The sequence below is a fragment of the Mobula hypostoma genome, chromosome 22, assembly GCF_963921235.1.
Source record: "Mobula hypostoma chromosome 22, sMobHyp1.1, whole genome shotgun sequence".
Taxonomy (NCBI): domain Eukaryota; kingdom Metazoa; phylum Chordata; class Chondrichthyes; order Myliobatiformes; family Myliobatidae; genus Mobula; species Mobula hypostoma.
In genome coordinates this window covers 27,930,145-27,955,284 of record NC_086118.1, presented here as the reverse complement: position 1 = coordinate 27,955,284, position 25,140 = coordinate 27,930,145, and the positions used below count along the sequence as shown (strand labels likewise).

The 25,140-nt window shown below is 40.5% G+C and overlaps 1 protein-coding gene across 2 annotated transcripts; it reads left to right on the top strand.

Annotated features, from left to right (window-relative positions):
* The first annotated feature begins 4,792 nt into the window (after positions 1 to 4,792).
* Positions 4,793 to 18,443, top strand: LOC134336507 (uncharacterized). Of its 2 annotated transcripts, XM_063030776.1 has the most exons (4): positions 4,793 to 5,006; positions 9,513 to 9,866; positions 14,675 to 14,772; positions 16,626 to 18,443. In XM_063030776.1, exons 1-4 carry the CDS (start codon positions 4,907 to 4,909, stop codon positions 16,722 to 16,724), a joined length of 651 nt encoding a protein of 216 aa, XP_062886846.1. In that variant the 5' UTR covers positions 4,793 to 4,906; the 3' UTR covers positions 16,725 to 18,443. The 2 variants fall into 2 exon arrangements, 1 of the variants encoding a protein (XP_062886846.1); XR_010015810.1 differs by lacking the exon at positions 14,675 to 14,772.
* Positions 18,444 to 25,140: the final 6,697 nt, after the last annotated feature.

Below are 25,140 nucleotides of genomic sequence, written 5' to 3'. Positions count from 1 at the left end.
GTAACTGAGAGGGCTCTCATAATGTAAATAGAAGATAAGAGGTTTTTAAATTATTAAAGTCTGTCACAAGCCTTGTGGCCCATCAGGCCAGTGCTTATGCCAGTTTCCGTGAAGTGAAGCGACTGAGAGTACGAGACTCCCCCCTGGATAGGACGCCAGTCTATCGCGAGGTTAACCCCCAGCATTTTTGCCGGCGCCCATTCTCAGCTGGGTAGCACTGGAGCACTGTGTGGTTAAGTGCCTTGCTCAAGGACACACATGCTGACTTGGCCGAGGCTCGAATCCATGGCCTTCAGATCACTAGTCTAACGCCTTAACCACTTGGCCACAGGGCCTATCCAATCCTCAGCCAGCTGGCACTAGGATGAGCAGGAATCACATTCACATTGAGCTGTTTGTCACACACCTTCTAAAGGTAAAACGCGCACCCCTCCCTCATTTGTTCAGCTGATCAGAGAGCTGCGGGAGGAAGAGAACGCGTTGGAGCCGCGAGAGGACTCCGTCAGCAGGGTACAGTCCTCAGCAGTAGCCTCTTGTGGTGAAGTGACCAGGGCCAGCCCAACCCAAGGAATGGTAAAGGAGATGGTGGCAGAACTGAGAACTGAGATGTCCCGGGTATTAACAGCAGGTGTAGACCCTCCATATGATAGGTCTGGTAGTGAGGGCCCCCCTCCAAGGGGACAGAATATGCAGAGGGCTGAGGGTGGCTGGGGTTCCGAGAGAAGAGGGGCGGCCGGTAGCGTGTGCTATAACTGTGGGGAAGAGGGACACTTCTGGTGGGAATGTGAGCCGCAGGAAGCCCCTCAGAGAGTGAGCTCCCTGGGCATCTAAGCAGGGAGAGGTGTCGAGAAACTTAGGGGAGACCCAGTGAGGGAACGGTCTGGCGTCTCTGGGGGAACACGTTCCCAGCAATGAACGAAGGAACTCCGGAAAGCAAAAGACCCTATTCCTGAAGGCTTAGTGGGACCACGTTCCAGTGTGTTGCTACGGATAGAGGGATTATACGCTAAAGCCATACTCGACACCGGGTCGCAGGTCACATTACTGTACCTCTTCCCTGGACAAGTGCCAGTTCTGCAAAACATCTGTTTGCTACGTCGGACACATAATCTCACAATGGAGTAGCTACAGACCCAGCCAAGATAGAAGCGGTGACCACTTGGCCAAGGCCCCAGACTGTGAGCACTCTGCGCTCGTTCCTTGGATTCTGTGGTTATTATCGGAGATTCGTGAAGGGCCATGCCAAAGTGAGTCTCCCCTTGAATCAGCTTCTGTGTGGTTTCCCTCCCTTGGGGAAGAAAGGGAAGGGGGTAAAAAGGACAGGAAGGTGGAGAATATCTAAACCTGTCAGAGCCCTTCGGACAGAAGTGGGATGTAAAGTGTGAGGAGGCTTTTCAGTCGTTGAAAGAGCTGCTGACCCAGGCACCGGTGCTGGCTTTTGCAGACTCCCGATTGCTGTATGTACTTCACACAGATGCCAGCCGAGAGGGTTTAGGGGGTGTCCTATCAGGATCAAGACACCGGGTTGAGACCTGTGGCATTTGTCAGCCAGAGTTTGTCGCCCTCCAAGAGAAGCTATCCTATGCACAAGTTGGAATTCCTGGCATTGGAATGGGTAATGGTGGATAAACTGAGTGACTATCTCTTCGGGGCCAAGTTTCAGGTGAGGACGGACAACAACCCCCTAACTTACATCCTAACCTCGGCGAAACTGGATGACACAGGCCATCGGTGGTTGGCAGCGTTGGCCGCCTATGATTTCAGCCTGAAGTACCGGCCGGGAAGCAGGAACGTTGATGCTGATGCTTTGTCCTGACGGGTGCATGAGGGACTGGACAGGGACGAGGAGTGGGAGAGCGTTCCTGCCCCTGGGGTGAAGGCCATGTGTCCGTTTGCCATCACCGTGAAGGCAGAGGGAAAGGAGAGGCAGGATCGAGCAGTGGATCAATTGGGGGCTTCTGATGACACCATCCCCCAAGTTTACTGTAACCTGACTGCTCTGAAGAGAAATCAGCTGCCGGAATTGAGTTCTGGGGAAGTGGTAGCTGCTTAGCGAAATGATCCGGGCATTGGCATTATTTGGTCTGCGGTCGAAAAGGGAGACATGGCTCAGGTGGAGAAGACGAAACATGCTTTGGTGCCTCCATTACTGAAGAATGGCCTCCAACGGAGTTGAAGAACCAGACCTTATACCAGGTCACGTCACCCCCAGACCGACCCGGGCATTGCCAGCTGGTCCTGCTCAAGAAGTATTGGAGGATTGCGTTGAAGTCACTTCATGATGATGCTGGACATTTGGGGGTGGAAAAGACCTATGGATTGCTCAGAGACCGGTTTTACTGGCCCTGAATGAAGTTGGAGGTTGAAGAATGCTGCAAGTTGTGCATTCGCTGCATACAGCGGAAGACACTGCCTACGCGGGCAGCTCCTTTGTCCCACTTGCAGAGTGCAGGGCCCCTGGACCTGGAGTGTATGGATTACCTGTCCATAGAACCTGATACCAGCAACATGGCAAATGTCTTAGTCATCGTGGACCACCACACCAGATATGCTCAGGCTTTTCCTACCAAGGACCAGAGGGCAACTACAGTGGCAAAAGTGTTATAGGGGAAGTATTTCATTTATTATGGCCTTCCCAGGTGGATACCTAGTGACCAGGGACGGGACTTTAAGAGCAGACTCATTAATGAGTTATTGGGCATGCTTGGAGTTGAGAAGTTGAGGACCATGCCCTATTACCTACAGGGCGATCCCCAGCCTGAGAGGTTTAATCGCAACTTGCTAGACATGCTCAGGACCCTGGAGATCAGCAAGGAGAGCAGGTGGAGTCAACATATTGGGCATCTAGTTCACTGTTACAACTGTACACAAAATGAAGCTACTGGGTACTTGCCATATTATCTGATGTTTGGGCGCGAGGTGAGGTTGCCCTTTGACCTTTTTTTTGGGACTGATGAGGGTGACTTACCACCGAAGCCTTATCTGAAGTATGTGTCTGATATGAGGAGAGAGCTGAAAAGGGCTTATGAATTGGCTGGGGTCGCGGCTGCCAAGCAAAACCAAGGAAATAAGAGGAGGTATGATCAAAAAGTGAAGTTCTCCCAACTCCTGCTGAGAGACCAAGTCCTTGTAAGGAATTTGAAAGCACAAGTTGGCTGACCGCTGGGTGGCCATACCCTATGTGGTGGAGAGTCAGATGCCAAACCTACCAGTTTCTTGGGTGAAACCAGAGCAGGGGAATGGGCCTGTCAAGATTCTCCATCGGAACCACCTGTTGCCTCGGGACAAGAGGGGCGGGTAGACCCAGAGTCCGACTTGGAGCCTACACCTAGTAAGAGGACTATGCAAAAACGTGGGGTGACTGCAGGGCCCACAGCAGGAGAGGCTGGGCTGGGCTCCACCCATGAGGGGGATACTGATTCAAAGGATGATGATCTGGAGATGTGGTACATGCTGCCTTTTGCTAACTCCCCATGGATTGAGGAAGAGACTCCTGGCCATTCTCCCACTAAGTCAGGTGAAGTGGGGGGGGGGTGCTATCTGTGGGCAGCCTGGGTTACAGCAGGACCCTGAAGGAGAGGAAGCCGGGCCTGGACATGGGACGGAGGGCTCCAAGTTGCATTGGGGCATGAGTGATAAATCGAGGGAGGACTCGCCAAGTAGACCTGAAGTATCCCCAGTAGCGTCCGAGTCTGAAGATTTAGGTGAGGAGGTACGGAGGTCTCAAAGAATGAGGAGACCACCAGATAAGTTGGCCTATGTAGTACCTGGAGAACAGGGCATGATCTCCACTGTTCTGGGGAGCTACGTCACTGCCTTTTGCACCTGGATTGGGCTTTGTGTTTTGCAGGAAGGGTTGGCGAATTATCTCGTTGTCATGAGGACATGACTAAATTTGGTGGGGGGAGAATGTAATGGCTCCTTTGTAATGTTTCATTGCTAAAGCTAATGTAATGGCTTCTCTGTGATGTTCACTGCTGAGGTAACGGTTTCCCTGTAGCAGAGATGTTTGGGTTATAGCTGGAGATAACAGGACTATCGTTATGCATGTTAACCAATTTGAGATTGTTGCTTTGTCTTGTGTATCTGGAAGGATGTTTTTTTCTTGGTTTTTGTCGAGGAGAGATGAAGAGGGAAGACGCGTGTGGAGAGAACTGGTAGACCGCCAGACGCAGTGGACTGGGATCTGATGGTCCGAAGGTCGGCGACGCTCGGAGGAAATCGATGGTGGAAGAATGACGACTGAGTGAACTCCAATGTGAACTTTGACTTGAATTGGGCCCTTTTTTATTTTCATTACTAACCCTATATTCAGATTAAGATTCATAAAGTTCAATTATTTAATTGCATATGGTGTACTGTCTGATATTTTGCGTTGTGGGTTTGTAACCGGGGGTACATTACACAGCATCCACACAAACATGATTAGCCAGTTTCGCAGGGCCGAAGGCTGATTTCCCTAGACGGACACGAACTGGGCGAGCCCAAGGGTTACATGTACTTGATCATATTTCTGTATTTATGGAAATTTGATTCATAGTAGTCATAGTCATAGTCATACTTTATTGATCCCAGGGGAAATTGGTTTTCGTTACAGTTGCACCATAAATAATTAAATAGTAATAAAACCATAAATAGTTAAATAGTGATATGTAAATTATGCCAGGAATAAGTCCAGGACCACCCTATTGGCTCAGGGTGTCTGACCCTCCAAAGGAGGAGTTGTAAAGAATTAAGTAATTTTTATCACTTAAACAAATAAAATGGATGAATGACATTTGGCAGGACAATAACCTTTACTGAAAATGACAGCAAAGCATAAACCATTGAGCACACCATGGGGGCCTGCCTTTTAAGGAAGTTCCTGATGTAGGATGATCAGGCAGTAATTAACAGTTGTTTCAAGATGTTTCACAGAAGTTACTTGCGAGAAGGAAATATGGCTGTACTAATGTTACTCTATCTTCCAATTTTATTCTTCACAATGACTACTGCAGAGGGCCCAGGTAGGAAACATTTTCCTATGAAATCTTTCAAATTATAAATAATGCTTTTATACTAAACATTTTACCACAACATGTGCTTGTTCCTCTTCATGTCCTTTTCTGGAATGTAAATTAATCTAAAATAACTGACACATGCAGTGTATCTTTGGCATTGCATTTTACAAGCTCTTTTCCTACTCTAGACCCTTCTATGATTCTCTTTCTCTCTCAAAGAATGTCAGGCACATTTTTTTTTCTAATCTAGGTTATATAGCTTTGTGTTCAATTTTCTCACACTTCAGTGGTACATTTGGGTCATGTTTCTATATTAGTAGCAAATATTAAAAATGAAATCTATTCTTTCAAAGCATTAATTTCAACCGTGATTTTTATTATAGAATAGAACTTTCTAATTTTTTCCTTGGCAAAATTCCGAATCAATGTTTTTATAATTCCCTAAATGATGCAATTAACGTGTAAACAACATGTCAGACTATATATTTCAATCCTTCTGGTCTTTAGCATGCAAATAAATGAATTAATTTAAAAATGTGAATAAATAGCCAAATGCAGCTATGCTGATAGGAAATCAGTTAATCGAATAGGTGAAAATTTAAGTTAATATCTGAGGATTCTTTTTCATATATTTGTAAGCTCCAAGCTGGGACACAATATTAGATTATGAAGACACACAGTCCTCTTTTACTGTCATTTAGTAATGCATGCATTAAGAAATGATACAATATTCCTCCAGTGTGATATCACAGAAACACAGGACAGACTAAGACTGAAAAAACTAACAAAACCACATAATTATAACATATAGTTACAACAGTGCAACAATACCATAACTTGATGAAGAAAAGTCCATGGCACAATAAAAAAGTTCAAAGTCTCTCGAATGTCCCACATCTCACGCAGACGGGAGAAGGAAGAGAACTCTCCATGTCATGCCCGAACACAGTCCGACTCTGAGTCGACCGAAAACTTCAAGCCTCCAATCAGCCCTCCGACATCGAGTACCATCTCTATTGGAACGATTTGACCTCAATCTCGGTCGCCAGCAGCAGGGAAAGCCAGGGATTTTGAGGCCTTCCCTCCGGAAGATTCTCGATTGTGCAGTAACAGCGGCAGGGAACCGGCATTTCGGAAATTTCTCCAGATGTTCGTCTGTGCTTTCACGTCTGTCTCCATCAAATCAGAATTGTCCACGGCCCCTATTTAACAGATACGATGTCATTTTCACCGGAGAGCTGCGCATAATATTGTTGGATTAGAAAGTATTACAATATTAAAATAACTTATTAAAATGAAACCAAAACTACATTAGAACATTTGAATATACAAAAATAATAAAGAAAGACCTTAACATTGCATTTGCCTCAACAACTCTTCCAAAAATTTTGAAGAGCAAAAACAGAAACTGGAAAAATAAAATTTAAAATTTAAAATGCTGGGAATTGTTCAGCTTGGCAAGCCGTATCTGTGGATTTGAGAAGTGAATAACAGAATTAAAGTTTTGGATCAATCATGTTTCTGAAATACTGTACTTCAGATGATCAGCTCAGCAGTTTCAATACTGATAACTTGCAAAATTTGTTAATGCTTAAAATTGAATAATTGTTAATAGAAGACAGAGCCAGCAAAAAAATTCTTAAACACAAGAGCTGGAAATGCAGAGTAACACACACAAAATGCTGGAGGACCTCAGTAGTTCAGGCAGCTTCTAAGGAAAGGAATAAAGAGTTGACTTTTAGGCTGGGACCCTTTATCAGGGTTAAGACATGCACTTTCAAAAACTTAAAACTTGTTTTTGTTCTAACAATTAAACTTAAAATCTTTTCGTCACTTATGATCTAATTAGAAATTTGTGTTAAAATCACTGTGGTTTATGCACTCTGGTAAGAATAATGCATAGTCTGAGAATTCTTTATCCTTGCTTCCTCTTCTTGAAAAGAACCAAGAACATAGAAAATGATAGCACAGTGAAGGCCCTTTGGCCCACAATGTTGTGCTGAACTTTTAATCTACCCTAAGCTCAGTCTAACTCTTCCCTCTCATATAGCCCTTGTGATTCTTGAACTCAATCCCAGACTCATCAAGGCCAGCACACCACATGCCATCTGAACAAACTATCAACTTGTATGGCAACTTAAAGGATCTGTGGTTGTGGACCCCAAGATCTTTCCATTCCTACACATTGCTAAGAATCCTGCTCACCCAGTGCTCTGCCTTCAAGTTCACACATTTTTGGCCACTTCTCAGCCCAGCTTTGCATCCTATTAATGTCCTGTTTTAATCTACTGCAATCTTTTGTGAAATCTACTACATCGTCAACTTTCGTGTTATCTGCAACCTTCCACTTCTTCCAAATCTTTTTTAAAACTCACGAAGAGCAGGTGTCCCAGTACAGATCCGTATAGAATAGCACCTCCTGTCGAGCCAGGAAAACACTGTCGACTCAGAAATAGGACAGTTTCTATACCACCTTTATCAGACTCTTGAAATAACCTCCTGTATGTTAATAATGAACTCCTAACTTCACAATCTCCTTAATCACAGCCCTTGCACTTAAAAGCCAATCTGCATTGCACTTCCTCATATTTGTTACACTATATGTAACGTTATTTTACTGCTTGTTCTTGTTCTGCCTCAATGTACTTGCGTTTTAAAGTAATGTGCATGGATGGCATGCAAAGCTAAATTGTTCACTGTATCTCAGTACATGTGACAAAAAGTAATAACAATACCAATTACAGTTGCAATCATTAAACAAAGGAAAAAAGATTCTGAATACTATTGGACATATACGATGTCACATCTTAAAGGAGGTAGTATGGCAAAAATTTGACCATGACAGTAGAAAGAAAGAACATAGAAAATTGCAGTCGTCGAAAAAAATGTTGGTGATGATGGGTCTTCCTTCATCCCCATTCTGATGAAGGCCTGAAACATTAATGCTGCTGCTCTTCCCTCAGAGGCTGTCTGACTTGATGAGTATTTCCAGCATTTACTGTATGTATTTAAGATTTGCAGTATCTGCGGTATTTTGGCTTTCATAGATTCCTTTGATATGAAATGCAAGTAAGGAGATACTTACCACAAGACTAATATTTTCATAGGAAAGCTGCAGAGGAGAATGATACTCAGGAAGACACTGAAGCCAATGAAAAGATGTTGTATTGCAATGTTTACTGCAGAGCAAAATATCACAGCTTAAGCTGGCCAAAATAAATATTAAGTTATGACTAAAGATTGGGAAGAACCATTTGCAAACCCAATGATCTTGGAGACTTTGTACTGAAGAAAACTATCATATTGTTCGTTAGCGAATATGTGTTAAAGCCTTTTGCTGAAAGCGTACAAATTAGCGTTAATCAAATGAAATAGAAACTTTTGAAAATAATCAGCAGATCAGGAAATATCTGGAAGAAGTTAAAGTTTCAGATCATTGACCTTTCATCAGAAATCAGAGTTATGAAGAGAGTTCATTTACCTGAAAGGTTTTTTTCCACTGTACACTTTGTGGCAGATTTCAGAATGATAGCCACCTGCAAGGCAAGAATCACGTGCTTGTCCGCTTTTATTGTTTATTGCCCCCTTTCCTATCTTTTTTTCAGTGTGTGCTTGAGTTCTGAACCATTATTTGGAACTATATTTATATACTTATTTGAGACCAAAATTGTCTGAACCTTCTCAGTCAGCAGTGAGGAAAATGTGTGAAAGACTACCTTGAAATGTACCTTATTTTACTGATTGGAATGTATCTAATTGTGAGGTCAGGATGTGAATGTTGAAATTTTTTGAGTGTGTGAGTATGAGGTAGGAAGTAAATGTTTGATAGTTTTCATGACCAGCAATGAGACATAGAGTAACATGGGGGACTTCTATTGCAGCTATTTGAAATAAGATTGCATGATGCACTGACTGACTTGACTGTATGTTAAATCTTCTGTTCTGGTGACACCCTCATATCCAGTTTAAGCATTATTTCCTCTCATTATCGCCTGTACACGGACCTGAATATGTCACTTGTCACTGCTTATTCCCAAGGCACTCTCATCTGCTCACCTCATCTACCATGGCATTCCAAAAAATGCCACAATATTGGAGAATCTGAATATGTGGTAGTCCATCATGAAGATATCAGACTCTACTCAGTGGCTTCCCACAGCTGATAAAGGCAAAGAGCATTGAGAGATGCAAGCGTGATTTAATCTGTACTAGCTAGCTTCATGAAATCAAAATCAGAACACAAAATGATAAATACCCTGTGATTCTGATTAATTATGACCTGGGGTTCAATGTACAACACACAAAGTTACATTGCAGGACCCAATGTAACGATTCTCAACACTAAGTTCTTACAGGGAACCAGCTTTGTCCTGTGGCACCTCATCAGTGATCACATGATGATCCTCATCCTCTCTATCTATCTTTAAATTAGGAAAACATTCACATTAAAGTATTTCTTATTGGTCCCTTCATTTTTGCACTGACTATATTTTTAATTGTGTAATTTTACAGATGGCTCTGTTGAGCACTTTCCACACTCCAAACTGGCAAAAAAAGGAGAATCAGCTACAATAAAGTGTAAAATTACAGTTAGGAATGGAAAGGTAGTGGGTACTCACTTTAAAAAGAATCCTCTATCACCGGAGGATCTGTGTTATTTCACTGGAGCAAATGAAATTGCACACATTGCAGTATCATACTGGGATCGACTCAACTGTAATAAGACAATCGAAGATGAAGAAAGTGTCACCATTCAGTTCAGAAATCTCCAGATAAATGATACTAATTTTTATTATTGTACCACTGGGATCAAAGAGGCCAAACTTTCTGACTTCCATGGAAGAGGAACCCTTCTTCTTGTATCAGGTATACTTCATGCATGAAGTTTTCTTCCATTATTATAGGCTGAAATAAAACTGCTGATAAAAAGCTACGTATATATACAAATTACATATGTATTTGCTCAGATGTCACTTTGTTTCCAGTTATTTTCAATGCACTGATATCCCAAGCAAAATTTCCTTTGCTTCTAATGATCTTTCTGTAAGGAAATCGGCAGTTTGTTAGTCAAAATTCTTTTCATTGTTCTGAGAAATGAAGTTGAAGTAATTGCATTTTAAGTGCAATATTCAGTCTTGCCCTTCATAATAATTTATAAGAAAATTCCATCCAGAACATAGTTGAATTTCCAAGAGGAAGCAATGAATTGTGATTGCCCTCTCTTTATTTGGATGAAACGGCATTGATTTAAATGTGGATTGGAAAAACAACAAAGCATGAGGAGTCAATTAACAATAACTTTAATTCTTGGGAGCCAGGAGGATTATTTCATGTTATTGTGGTCTATTCTAGTTGAGCATGACACCAACAAATTTGTTCTTTGATTGTGGAAAAGATGTGCTTTTGCTATTCATTAAAATTTTAATTCTAAGGAATAATTATCTTCTTTGGAAACCTACAGTATAAAAAATAATGCAACATGTAATAATGTTCATAATAATAGTAATATATTAATATTTTAAACAGAAATCTGTTGGTCCATAGTTGTGTTAGCTTTAAGTGAAAAGGTTCTGGGTTTAAGACCCATTTCAGGTTGACTTTAGCAGATAAAGGCTGAGTTGTATATAAACCCAAAATGCTGGAGGAACTCAGCAAGTCAGGCAGCATCTATTGAGGAGAATAAAGAGTTTAAATTTTGTACCGAGAAGTTTCATTAGTTCATACAAGAAATCAACGTTATCTGGTGCTGTCTTTCAATGCTGTGTTTAATAAGCTGAACCGCTTCCAGTAGTGATTGTACTTCATTGAAGAAATTTCTCAATCATTTTTCACTGATATTCTTTTAAAACAACCACCCACAGTTTGTTTTTCTGATGCAGGAACAAGTAAGCTGATTTTTTTCAAAAGGACAGTTTACAAACTTGTTTAAAACAAGCACCATTTTCAATTTTGCCACTTATGTTGGCTCTCAGAACAGATTTTGACAATCTTTTTCTTCTGTGTTAGTTGTTTCTTCTTCAAATGATAACTTTTATATAAGACCATAAGAGATTGGAGCAGAATTGGCCCGTTTGGCCCATCGGCTCTGCTCTGCCATGTCATCATGGCTGACCCAATTTTCCTCTCAGCCCCAAACTCCTGCCTTCTCGCCACATCCCTTCATGTCCTGACAATCAAGAATCTATCAACCTCTGCCTTAGAATCTACCTAAAAACTTGGACTCCACAGCTGCCAGTGGCAAAGAATTCAACAAATTCACCACACTCTGCCTAAAGAAATTTCTCCTCATCTCCTTTCTAAAAGGACACCCCTTCATTCTGAGGCTGTGTCCTCTGGTCTTAGAATCTCCCATCATAGGAAACATCCTCTCCACATCCACTTTATCAAGGTCTTTTACCATTCAATGAGGTCACCTCTCATTCTTCTGAATTCTACTGAATACTGCCCAGAGCCATCAAATGCTCTTCATATGACAAGCCATTCAATCCTGGAATCATTTTCGTCAACCTCCTTTGAACCTTCTCTGGTTTCACCACATCCTTTCTCAGATAAGGAGCCCAAAACTGCTCACGATACTCCAAGTGAGGTGCCATAGTGCTTAATAAAGTCTCAACATTACATTCCTGCTTTTATATTTTAATCCTCTTAAAATGAATGCTAATGTCGCATTTTCCTTCCTCACCACAGACTCTACCTGCAAATTAACCTTTAGGGAATCATGCACAAGGACTCCCAAGTTCCTTTATGTCTCAGTTTTTATGTATTTTCTCTCCATTTAGAAAGCAGTTTACCTCACTTTTTAAAAAAAATATATAGTATTTCTATTTTTGCACAATTTTTATTCTATTCAATATACATATACTGTATAATATACCGAATAAGTTTTCTTTATTTGTTATTATTATTATTATTATTATTATCCTTCTATATTATGTAAGGCATTGAACTGCCACTGCTGAGTTAATATATTTCATGTCACATGCCAGTGATAATAAACCTGACTCTGAATTCTGAATCTTTCATTTCTTCTATCAAAGTGCATAACCATACACTTCCTAACACTGTAATCCAATTGCCATTTCTTTGCCTATTCTCCTAATCTGTCCAAGTCCTTCTGTAGCTTATCTACTTCTTCAAAACTGCCAGCTCCTCCAACTATCTTCATTTCATCTGTAGACTTTGCAACAAAGTCATCAATTCCATCATCCAAATCACTGATATATAGCGTAAAAAGAATCGGTCCCAACACAGACCCCTGTGGAACACCTAGTCACCAGCAGTCAACCAGAAAAAGCTCCCTTTCTTCCCACTCTTTCCCTCCTGCCAATGAGCCACTGTTTTATCCATGCTAGAATCTTTCCTGTAATACCATGGCAGCACCTTGTCAAAGCCCTTCTGAAAATCCAATTACACAACATTGACGATTTCCCCTTTGTCTATCCTACATGTTATTGATTCAAAGAATTCCAACAGATTAGTCAGACAAGAATTTCCCTTGAGGAAACCATGCCGACTACAGCCTATTTTACCATGTGCCTCCAAGTACCCTGAGACCTTATCCTTAATAATCAACTCCAACATCTTCCCAACCACTGATGTCAGACTAACTGGCCTATAGTTTCCTTTCTTGTGACTCTCTCTCTTCTTGAAGAGTGAGGTGACATTTGCAATTTTCCAGTCTTCTGCAACCATTCCAGGACCTAGTTATTCTTGAAAGATCATTACAAATGCCTTCACATTCTCTTCAGCCGCCTCTTTCAGAACGCTGGGATGTACACCATTTGGTTCAGGTGATTTATTTACCTTCAGTCCTATCATTTTCCCAAGAACCTTCTCTCTAGTTATGGTAACTTCACACACTTCATGCCCCCTGATACCTGGGACTTGCACCATACAGTTAATGTCTTCCACAGTGAAGATTGATGCAAAATACTTATTCAGTTCATCTGCTATTTCGTTGTCCCCATTACTATATCTCCAGCATTGTTTTCCAGTGGTCTGTTATCCACTGGTGCCTCTCTTTTACAGTTTATGTATCTTAAGAAACATAAGAAATATGGTATCCTCTTTAATATTGTTGGCTAGCTTACTTTTTTATTCCATTTTTTCCTTCTTAATGACTTTTTTAGTTGTCTTCTTTTGGTTTTTAAATGCTACCCACTATTTTTTTTTTGCTCTGTGATATGTCCTTTCTTTGGCTTTAATGTTGATTTTGACTTCTCTTGTTGTGCCACAGTTGTGTCATCTTTCCTTTGGAATACTTCTTTCTCTTTGGGTTTATATATCCTGTGCCTTCAAAATGGTTTCCAGAACTTCCAGCTATTTCTGCTCTGCTGTCATCCCTGCCAGTGTTCTTTTCCAATCAATTCTGGCCAGCTCTTCTCTCATGCCTCTGTAATTCCTTTTACTCCATTGTAATACTGATCCATCTGACCTTAGCTTCTCCTTCCCAAAATTCAGGGTGAAATCAATCATATTATGATCACTTTCCCCAAAGTGTTCTTTTATCTCAAGCTCTCTCATCAATTCTGGTCCATTACACAACACCCAATCCAGAATAGCTGATCCCCTCGTGGGATGAACCCTGAGCTGCCTTAAAAAGCCATCTTGTAGGGTCTCTAGAAACTCCACTTCCAGGAATCAGGCACCAACCTGATTTTCCCAATATATCTGAATTTTGAAATCCCCTATGACTATTGTAACATTGCCCTTTTGGCATGTATTTTCTATCTCTCATTGTAATTTATAGACCACATCCTTACTATTGTTTGAGATTCTGTATACAACTCCCATCAAGGTCTTCTTACCCTTGTGGTTCCTTAGCTCTATCCACAATGAATCAACACCCTCTGACCTTATGTCACCTCTTTCGAATGATTTGATTTCATTTTTTCACCAGCAGAGCATTGCTGCACCCCTCTGCCTTCCTGCCTGTCCTTTCAATACAATGTGTAGCCTTGGACATTAAGCTCCCAGCTGTAATCTTCTTTCAACCATGATTCAGTGATGCCTACAACAGCATACCTTCTAATCTACAACTCTGCTGCAATTTCATCTACCTTATTCCTTATACTGTGTGCATTCAAATATAATACCTTCAGCACTGTATTTACCCTTTTTAATTTTGTCCACCTTTTACGTTGCATCTCCTCCTGTTGACTGCAAGTTTGCCCTATCAAGTGCCTCTCCTCACTACACATTGCCTCTGTTTGTAAACTAGCTACCTCAACTTCAGCACTATTATCCGCCTTTCCTACGATACCTCTTGCGTTGAAATATACACAGCTCAGGACACTAGTCGCACAATGCTCAACCTTTTGATTTTCTAACTTTGTCTGATGTTCTACTAACATCTGCCTCCATATTGTCATCTGGAACCCCATTTTTACCTTGCTATGCTTTGACTTAGCCTGCTCAGACCTCATCAGTTTATTGCATGATCATTAGTGCTTTGGCATTAGTCCCTCTGTCATTTACAAACCTTACTAATAGTAAGCCAATTTTCAATTCAATTTTGACCAGTTATAAGTACAGTAACCCAGAACCAGGAATCTGCAACAGACTAGCTTTCATATTGTTTTCTCCGTAAAAATACTCATTAAGCTCACTCTGATTTGTAGCTAAATGGTAAAATTAAAATATAAATGTGTGCATATTTTATCTTATCTTCCCAGAGCCTGACGACCAAACCTGTGCAGCAAATTGTGTTGAAAAAGATGTCTGCAAAGTAGTTTATTTGAAGGATCCAGTAATGATCACAGTGATTATACTGGTAGCTGTTTTCATGATTTGTGGACTAGTTCTGTTAATACTCTACGGGAAGTTCCTCTGTTTCAAATATTTATAATGCCGTATAATGTCAAAAATTATAGAGTAAAGTAAGATAATTAATCCGATTAAAGAAATATTGAGAGGGGAACAGATGTATTTAAGGATACATTCATTTGAAAATTGCTGTCTACAGCCTTGCTAAAGTATATTGTACAAGCTTCATCAAGGGTTTCTACTTTAGTCATCTAACAAGTTCACTGCTGTTGTTACTGCGTGATCGAGAATCTTCCAGAAGGAAGGCCTCAAAATCCCAGGCTTTGCCTGCTGTTGGCGACCGAGATTGAGGTTGAATCGTTCGGATAGAGATGGTGTTCGGTACTAGGTGTCGGAGAGCTGATCGGAGGCTCGAAGTTTTCGGACAACTCAGAGTCGGACTGCGGTCGGGCATGGCAGGGAGAGTTTTTCTTCCTTCTCCCGTTTGCGTGAGATGTGGGACATTTGAGAGACTTTGAACTTTTTACTGTGCTCATGGACTGTTCTTCATTAAGTTATGGTATTGTTGCACTGTTGTAACTATATGTTATAAGTACATGGTTTTGTTAGTTTTTTCAGTCTTGGTCTGTCCTGTGTTTTGTGATATCAAACTGGAGGAACTATTGTATCATTTCTTAATGCATGCATTACTAAATGACGATAAAAGAGGACTGTGTGTCTTCATAATCTAATCTAACATACAGTATATTTTAGTACAGATGTAAAATGGTTTAATTATTCCTAGTCAAAACCAAAAACATAAACATTTGTTTCTTTATATAATTGCATGAGTGAAATGAAACATTGAGTAATGCATTGCATTTCACCAGAAACATACTCAGGCGAAGGTCCTGTCTCTCACACACAGGCATGAACTCCAGTATAACTTGTAGAGCTGGTCATCAGGATCCTCCTCAGGGAATTGAACTTTGAAATCAAACTAAAGAGATGGACTCGACAATCACATTGTGGTGACTGACTCGAGGACCATACTGAGGAGATAGACTGGGATCACATTTGGGAGATGAACTCTGGGATCGTACAAAGGAGATGGACCCTGGGATCACATGGGGAGATTGGTTCTGGGACCATTCTGAGGAGATGCACTTTGGGATCACTCGATAGAGCTGAACACTGAGATCACATTGGGGAGATGGGCTCTGGGACCATTGTGGGGAAATGGACTCCAGAATCACAAGGTTCCTTCACTATAAACTCCTAAACCTGGACTGAACAAGGCAAGGTGAAGGGGAACATCACCTGCAGCTTTCCTTCCAAATTTTCCTAGTTTGGAAATATATTCCTATTCCTGCATCATTGGTAGGTGTAAACCATGGAACTTCCTTCCCAACAGTATTGTGGAGTATCTTCCCATATTCCATGATTCAAGAAGCCAGCTCACATCGACTTAGCATGGATCTCTGATGATTATTACCCTTGCCAAAAATCAAGACATTTCCTGGGATTAACTTTACTGGGGGTATCAATAGACAGCAGAGCAGAGAATGGCTTAGCATTAGAGCAGAGGTAATATATCAACTAATATTGATTCCAAGGAAAAGATATTTTCAAGGTCTATTAAACATAATTGGGATATGCAAGGATAATCTTTATTCACTATATACATGTATTACATGTATTCCGAATTTGCTGTGGTGTGTTAGCACAACATGTAACAAAAACAACATATGATAATTATAAAGAATTGCATGAAAATAAGTGAAAAATCATAAGTTAAAAATTAAGACTGCATGAATCTCTCTTCTAAAATCTATAAGCTGAGTGAAAAAAGGCAAATTTTAAAATTGTTTTAATTTTTAGGTAAGAAAACATTACCATTGGGATCAGTCACAACGTAAACGAGCTCCAAACTCAGTGAATGAAGACATTTATCTGGTGCGAACCCAAAGCATGGTATGATAATTTCAGCTACAATGGGCTTTGAACATTTGATTCAGTTTTTCTGTGAGGGTCTAAATGCATCATCACAGTAAACCAAGGCTTACTAGAATCTGTGGAAGTATCCAAACTTTTTTTTACACAGTGTTATTTGACAACGTAAGTATTTGTCTGAGTACATTTTGGTTGATTTGTAGAAGGTGGTACTTATGATGATAGTTAATACATATGTCTAATGTAAAAATACTGTATAAATAACATTCTGTTCCATTATGATATAAATGTACTCTGTATACATTTTTACTTTATCATTAATAAAAAAAATCTCTTCTTCTTTCCACCCTCATTGTTCATGAGTGCCTATAAGCTGTTTTAAGGGTGAAGAGGAAACTTGGTACTCTGTCAGCCATTGATCAATGTCATACAATGGTGTGAAAACCTTGTTTAAGTAACATTTGATCTTCAATTACCTTCTTGAGAGGAAATTTGATAGAGATATACAAAATTATGAGGGGTAGAGATAGGTTAAATGCAAGCAGGCTTTTTCCACTGAGCTTGGGTTAGACTACAATCAGAGGTCATAGGTTAAGGGTGAAAGGTGAAAAGTTTAAGGGCAACATGAGGAAAACTTCTTCACTAAGAATGTCGTGAGAGTGTGGACAGAGCTGACAGTGCAAGTGGTACATGTGAGCTTGATTTCAATTTTTTAGAGAAGTTTGGAATGGTACATGGATGGCAGGGGTACGGAGGTCTACAGTCCCAGTGGACGTCGATGCGAGTAAACAGTTTAAATGGTTCAGCATGAACTAGATGGGCTGAAGGGCCCATTTCTGTGCTGTACTTTTCTAAGATCCTATGTCTCAACCCCCTCTGTCCTTAACAGAAGGGTCTATAAATTGTGATAGTGTGACGGGGTCCTGAATTACCCCTATGAACTGTGTTTTTAAAAGAGAGAGAGAGAGTTGTGGAACACAGACACCTTGTTAAAAAAGAGAGAGAAAGAAAGAGAGAGCAAGAGAGAGAGGCGAAGACTGCTCACAGTTTGTTTATACTTTCTACAAGGACGTTGCCTGCTTGTAAGTTCTTACAGCGAGAGAAAGCAGGAGCTACTTGAGAGACAGTTGGTATTCAGCACGGTGAGATAAATAGAAGGTCAGATGATAGACCTACAGACGCATGGTTTTGGACACTGAATAAGCTTTGCTGTGCCCACGGAAACGGTGGGTTTTGGAGGATCGATCAGGTGGATCGATCAGTGGCTCTCGCAGTGTGAAAAGGGTGTGACCGGTGGGCAGTTATTCGTGTGTCCAACCCTCACCTGGATTGATAATTCCACCACAGAAGAACGGTCCCCTTTGTTGTGGTCACAGTTGGTGACTTCTAAAGGAATTCGAAGGACAACAGGAAGATCGACATCGTCAGCTCACTTGAAGACTCAAATCTCTCCCTCTCTCTCTCTCTCTCCATCACTACACAACTCAATACCATGAACTGAACTGAACTGAACTTTACTCATCATCATAAGACTGTCTATTTACCCCTAGACTTGAAGAAGCTTGGTTTTCATGTATTTCCACACTTACATATATATAATCATTGCTAACCTGTTTGATTTATCTGCATTTATATCACTGTATTGTGTAGTTACTAATAAATACCATTAGTTACTAGCAATACTGGACTCCGAAGTGTTTTCCATTTCTGCTGCTTCTTTAACCCGTCACGGGGTATGTGACAAAATTGGGGGCTAGTCCAGGATCTGAACAAATTGGTTGGGGCCCTGTTTGATTTGATTGGGGAAAATCCCTTTTGATTTGGATGTGTAGAAAAACAGCACAAATGGATGTTAGGGTATTCCAGACCCGGTGACTTTGAAGAAAGCTAAAAAGAATGATGTGCGGGAAGTTGCTAAAGAGTTGAGAATTGAGTTGAAGAAAAGTATGACGAAGGTAGAAATTCAAAGGAAAATAGTTGAATATTATGTCTCTATACAGGAATTTGATGAGGGGGAGTTAAAGAGGTTTCCTCTAGGGAAAGAGGAGGTCCAGGTACAACTGGAACAGATGAAGTTAGAGAGATTTAAATTAGAGATTGAAGAAAGAAGAGAAGAAAAGAAGTGAAAAGAAGAGAGAGAAGAGGCAGACAAATAGAGAGCGTTCGAGAGGGAGAAATGGCAACGTGAAGATCAAGTGGTAAACCGTGGTGAGCGGTTTAGTGTCAGTCAAGAAATTAAGTTAATACCTCCATTTGATGAAGCAGAAATTGATAGGTATTTCCTACATTTCAAGAAAGTGGCCCATAATCCGAATTGGCCAAGACAGATGCTTATCCTATCCCGAGATTTGATGACTGTATTGATAAAGTGGGAAAGGCTAAGTACCTCACAAAAATTGACTTGCTAAAAGGATATTCATGTGTTCCTTTGACCGACAGGGCCAGAGAAATCTCGGCGTTTGTCATACCTTCGGGGCTGTATGAGTAAAATGTTTTACCCTTTGGGGTGAAAAATGCTCCAGGGACATTTCAAAGAATGATTGATTCTGTAATTTGGGGTTTAGAAAACACAGGGGCTTATATCGATGATTTAGTAGTCTGGAATGACACATGGAAAGAGCATATTGCAAGGTAGAAAAACAGTTTGACAGACTTTCCAAGGCCAATCATACTGTGAACCTCACTAAAAGTGAGTTTGGCCATGCCACAGTTACATATCTGGGCTATGTAGTAGGCCAGGACCAGCTGGCTCCTGTACAGGCCAAGGTTCAAGCTATTGCTGAGGTTCCTGTTCCAACTGGCAAGAAAGCTTTAAGAAGATTTTTGGGAATGGTGGGGTATTATCGTAAGTTTTGTAAGAACTTTGCTGACATCGCTGTCCCCCTAACGAAACTCCTAGGGAAGAGTGAAAGATTTGTATGGAGTGATCTTTGCCAGGAGGCATTTGAATGTCTGAAAACCATCCTGTGGTTATCATCCTGTGCTCAAAGCACCTGCTTTTTCAAAACCATTCTCTATAGCAACTTACGCTAGTGACGAAGCTGCTGTGGCAGTACTGTTACAGAAGGGAGTGGATGACATTCGATACCCAGTAGCCTATTTCTCAAAGAAATTTAATGGGCACCAGAAAAATTATTCCACTATTGAAAAGGAATTGCTAGCACTTATTCTGGCTTTACAACATTTTGAAGTCTATGTTTGTCCTGCCCAGAGACCACTTGTGGTTTACACGGATCACAATCCATTGGTGTTTCTAACTAAGATGAAGGATAAGAATAGACGGTTATTAAATTGGAGTCTGATATTGCAAGAATATGACTTAAAATCAAACATGTGAAAGGTACTGACAATATTATAGTCGATTGTTTATCCAGTTGTTGTCAGGAATTGTACATGTTCTGCTCTGTTAACTGATGACTATACATGTATTGTTTCAAACTCTGTAATTTACATTTAAACTAAAAAAATTTTGCCTGCATCAAAATTTTTTTTGAAGGAAGGAGGTGTGATGGGGTCCTGAATTACCCCTATGATCTGTGTTTTTAAAAGAGAGAGAGAGTGTTGTGGAACACAGACACCTTGTTAAAAAAGAGAGAGAGAGAGAGAGAGAGAGAGGCGAAGACTGCTCACAGTTTGTTTATACTTTCTACAAGGACGTCGCCTGCTTGTAAGTTCTTACAGAGAGAGAAAGCAGGAGCTACTTGAGAGACAGTTGGTATTCAGCACGGTGAGATAAGTAGAAGGTCAGATGATAGACCTACAGACACATGGTTTTGGACACTGAAAAGGTGGGTTTTGGAGGATCGATCAGGCGGATCGATGAGCGGCACTCGCAGTGTGAAAAGAGTGTGACCGGTGGGCAGTTATTTGTGTGTCTAACCTTCACCTGGATTGATAATTCCACCACAGATGAATGGTCCCCTTTGTTGTGGTCACAGTTGGTGACTTCTAAAGGAATTCGGAGGACAACGGGAAGATCGACGGCGTCAGCTCACTTGAAGACTCAAATCTCTCCCTCTGTCTGTCCCTCTCTCTCTCTCTCTCCCCATCACTACACAACTTAATACCACGAACTGAACTGAACTTTACTCATCATCGTAAGACTATCTATTTACCCCTAGACTTGAAGAAGTTTGGTTTTCATGTATTTCCACACTTACTTATATATATAATCATTGCTAACCTGTTTGATATATCTGCATTTATATTACTGTATTGCGTAGTTACTAATAAATACCATTAGTTAATAGCAAAACTGGACTCCAAAGTGTTTTCCATTTCTGCTGGTTCTTTATTCCCATCACAGGGTTCTTGACAGATAGAAAGAACAGTGAATGAAAGTAACAATTCCAATGTGCCAATGATTTATTGTTTTACTTATTCAGTCATGGAATATGGATGTTGCTGGCAACGTGTCTATTCCTAATTGCCTGTGAACTGAGGAGTTAAGTTTGGATAAAATGTGGACTTAACCAGTTAAGGTTAATAGTTCCCCATCCCTAACAAAAAGTTATGAACCAGATGGATTTTCCTTACAATTAAGTATTACCATACTTACCATTCCTGAGTTTGGCTTACTGACAAAATAACAGAGGTATTTTTTACTTTAAATTAAATTTCCCAAAGTCATGGTAGGATTTAAGCTCATGTCTGGATCAGTGGCCTTCAAATGGTGGATAGTATTAAACACTTAGCCAATGTACCTATGTAACATTTACAAAATGCTGGAGGAACTCAGCAGACCAGGCAGCATCTGTGGAAAATAGTATGGTTGACGTTTTGGGCTGAGACACTTCAGCAGGACAGGAGGGAAAAAAGATGATGAGCAGATTTAAAAGGTGGGGGGAGGGCAGGTAGAAGCACAAGGTGATAGGTGAAACCAGGAGAGGGAAGGGGTGAAGTAAAGAGCTGGGAAGTTGATTGGTGAAAGAGATACAGGGCTGGAGAAGGGGGAATCTAGTAGGAGAGGCAGAAGGCCATGGAAGAAAGGAAAGAGAGGAGGAGCACCAGAGGGAGGTGATGGGCAGGCAAGGAGATAAGGTGAGATTTAAAAGATGTTTTTCAAATTTTCAAAACTAAACTTTATTTATGAATCATATACAATAAAGATAATACAACCATTACATTCATTATGAAATCAAACCAATATGTACTCCTACAAGTCACTGATGCTACATCTCCACTTTCAAAGTGATTGAGCAACACACACAAAATGCTGGATGATCTCTGCAAGCCCTTATGCTAGGTTCCCGTTTGTTGACTATAGCTCAGCATTTAATGCCATCATTTCCACTGTCCTGATTGATAAGCTACAGAAACTGGGCCTTTGTACCCCCTCGTGCAATTGGATCTTCAACTTCCTAACTAGAAGACCACAATCTGTGCTGATTGGTGACGATCCACATGGGTGCACCTCAGGGTGCTTAGCCCACTGCTCTACTCTCTCTATACCAGTGGTGCAGTGCTAGCCAGAGCGCACGGGAGCGCGTCCCACACATCTTTAAGAAAAAAGCCGAAATAAGCAAGCTAATTAATTAGGTGCCGCCCAGGGTGATTTAAGTATTTCAGAAACTGCTGATCTCCTGGAACTTCTATGCACAACAGACTCTGGAGTTTACAAAGAATGGTGCTAAAAACAAAAAAAAAACATCCAGCCAGTGGCTGTTCTGTGAGCAAAAACATCATGTTAAATCCACTCGCCGGATTTTTTTTGTTTTTGGCTCCATCCTTTGTAAACTCCGGAGTCTGCTGTGTGTAAATATCCCAGGAGATCAGCAGTTTCTGAGATACTCAAATCACCCCGGGCAGCACCTAATTAGTTAGCTTGTTTATTTCAGCTTTTTTCTTAAATTTGTGCGGGACGTACTCCCGTGTGCTCCGGCTAGCACTGCACCACTGCTCTATACCCATGACTATGTGGCTAGGTATAGCTCAAATACCATCTATAAACTTGCTGATGATATGACCAGTTTGGTAAAATCTCAGATGGAGATGAGACAGCATACGGGACTGAGATATACCAGCTACTTGAGTGGTGTCGCAACAGCATCCTTGCACTCAACGCCAGTGATACCAAAGAGCTAATTGTGGACTTCAGGAAGTGTAAGATAAGGAAATATGAACACATTCTCATAGAGGGATCAGAAATGGAGAGAATCAGCAATTTCAAGTTCCTTGGTGTCAACATTTCAGTGGCTGCACAAAGCTTCAGTGTGTCTATCTGCACGCACCCCTGCAGCCTAGAATATGCCAGTCGGCAGCATTCTGACTACAAACATCTCTCTGTGCTGGAAGACCAACGTTATGGGCAGACTAAAGGGCATTTCTCACCAAGTTGATGATCTTCCAACAGGACTTGATGTCCGTTGGTGTGTGTGTGAGAGAGAGAGAGAGACCAGGAACATCCTAGAGATCAGAGAGTCAGATCTTCTTGGAAAATGCATAGTCCACATTGAGCCATGATACAACTACATACTAATAAAGTCTTCCTCTTTGTTTGGATTGTATCATCTATAGGAGCGAGTGCAGGGAATTTGCTTTGCACTGGGAGCAGGATTTACTGCTTTTCCCTGCTCCTCGCCCAAGGCCAACTGCACTGATGATGTTCACCCTGGCTAATCAACCCCACACTAATCCATACTGTGGGCTTTAACGTTACACCAACAAAATAACAAAGCCAGATTTTGAATTTATTTACTAATCCAATTATAACAGATCAGATAACGTGCAAATGCAGTTTATTCAACTCTCACTACACCCACTTTAGTGATAATTAGAAATACAATGTTTTAGCCATCCTATTGATTAACCAAGACAAAAAAGTGTAACTATTATAAATCCTGCTTCTTAATTCAAATTTCAATGTAATGTCATGGTAGCTTGACACTGATTTAGATTTTACTCACAGCTTTTTCACTTCTCGTATCAAACCTTTCAGAAGCCTGCCCTGCTGTCTGAAACGAATGCATGAAAAGTACCATCTGTGTTGATGAGAAGAGCAATATAAATCATTAGGAGAGTCATCTAAAGTCTGCTCGCATTGGGGTTATATATTCAATCCATTTATTCCAGATTTGATAAAATGTTTCTTTTTGAGTTCTCAGGGAGTAGGTCAACTTTTCCATTTTAAATATTTCCAAGATAATTTCGTACCAATCTTCTAATGTAGGTGGTATTGGATTTAGCCATTTTCTTGTGATTGATTTCTTACTTGCCGCTAAGAGGGCCTGCAGCAACTTTATATCTTCCTTCTGTTCAAGGAACAATACATGCCCCAAATAGAGCGTCTCAAAGTTCAGAGATATCTGGGACCTAAGTACCTTAACTAATGTTCTATGAATACCTTCCCAAAATAGACTTAATTTAGGGCAATCCCAGAAAATATGAAAATGATTTGCCTCCTTAGAGCCGCACCTTCTCCAACACATCACATTTGTATCTTTATATTTTTCCTGATATGGGGTCTTGAAGTATCTTATAATGTTTTTCCAACAATGTTCTCTCCAAGTCAAAGAATTAGTCGAGGACCATTGAAAGCTGCAGATTTTCCCCCAAGCCTCCTCTGAAAGTACCAACCCCGTTTCTTTCTCCCACTTCTCTTTAATCTACAGTGTATTTACATTTTTAGCATGGGAGAGTGCATTATATAGGCGAGAAACTGATTTACTAGGTATTGAACTGCAAGCCGAATTCAGATTTATATTGCTCTTCTCATCAACACAGTAATATTGCTAACGTAAGCACCCCTAGTCTAAATGTTTGTTGTTGGTTTTTTTTGGAAAATAGCGAATTAACACAAGTAAAGGGAAAGATTTGGGAAAGGGATAAAAAAAAATGAAAAAATTAAGTAAATAAGTACATAGGGATTGGATAATTATGTCTGCGGGCAGGAACAAGCACGAACAAATTGGGATATAAACACCTACAATGGTTGGTATATAGGCTTGTATGCAACATTTTGGACCAGTGGAAATGGTCCAGAAGGGTTGTATGGAAACTATTATTACCATTTTTCTTAACAACTAATTTCATTACTTAGCCTAATAGGTTAGATTTACCACAGTACATAATTATCTATTTAAATGTTTATTTTGCTTTTATATCATCTCAATGTGTACTTAAGAATGTATAAATAATTGTAGTTTTATACATGTAAAAAAATGGAAAAGGTTATATGTGTGAAAAAAGTACATGATAATTGTGAACTCCTTATCCAAATAAAAATAAAATTAAAAAAAAAGAAAGTAAAAAAAAAGTACCATCATAATTCTGACTGCTTTAAATTTGTGTAAAATCATGAGTTTATTTTCAAATCTCCATGGAACACAAATGATGAATATTTCTAATGAAATAAAACCAATTTTATAACTACAAGCATAGGAGCAGTTGAGGGTTTATAATAATTTTGAATCCGAAATTGACTTTTGGTATCATACAGAGGTCA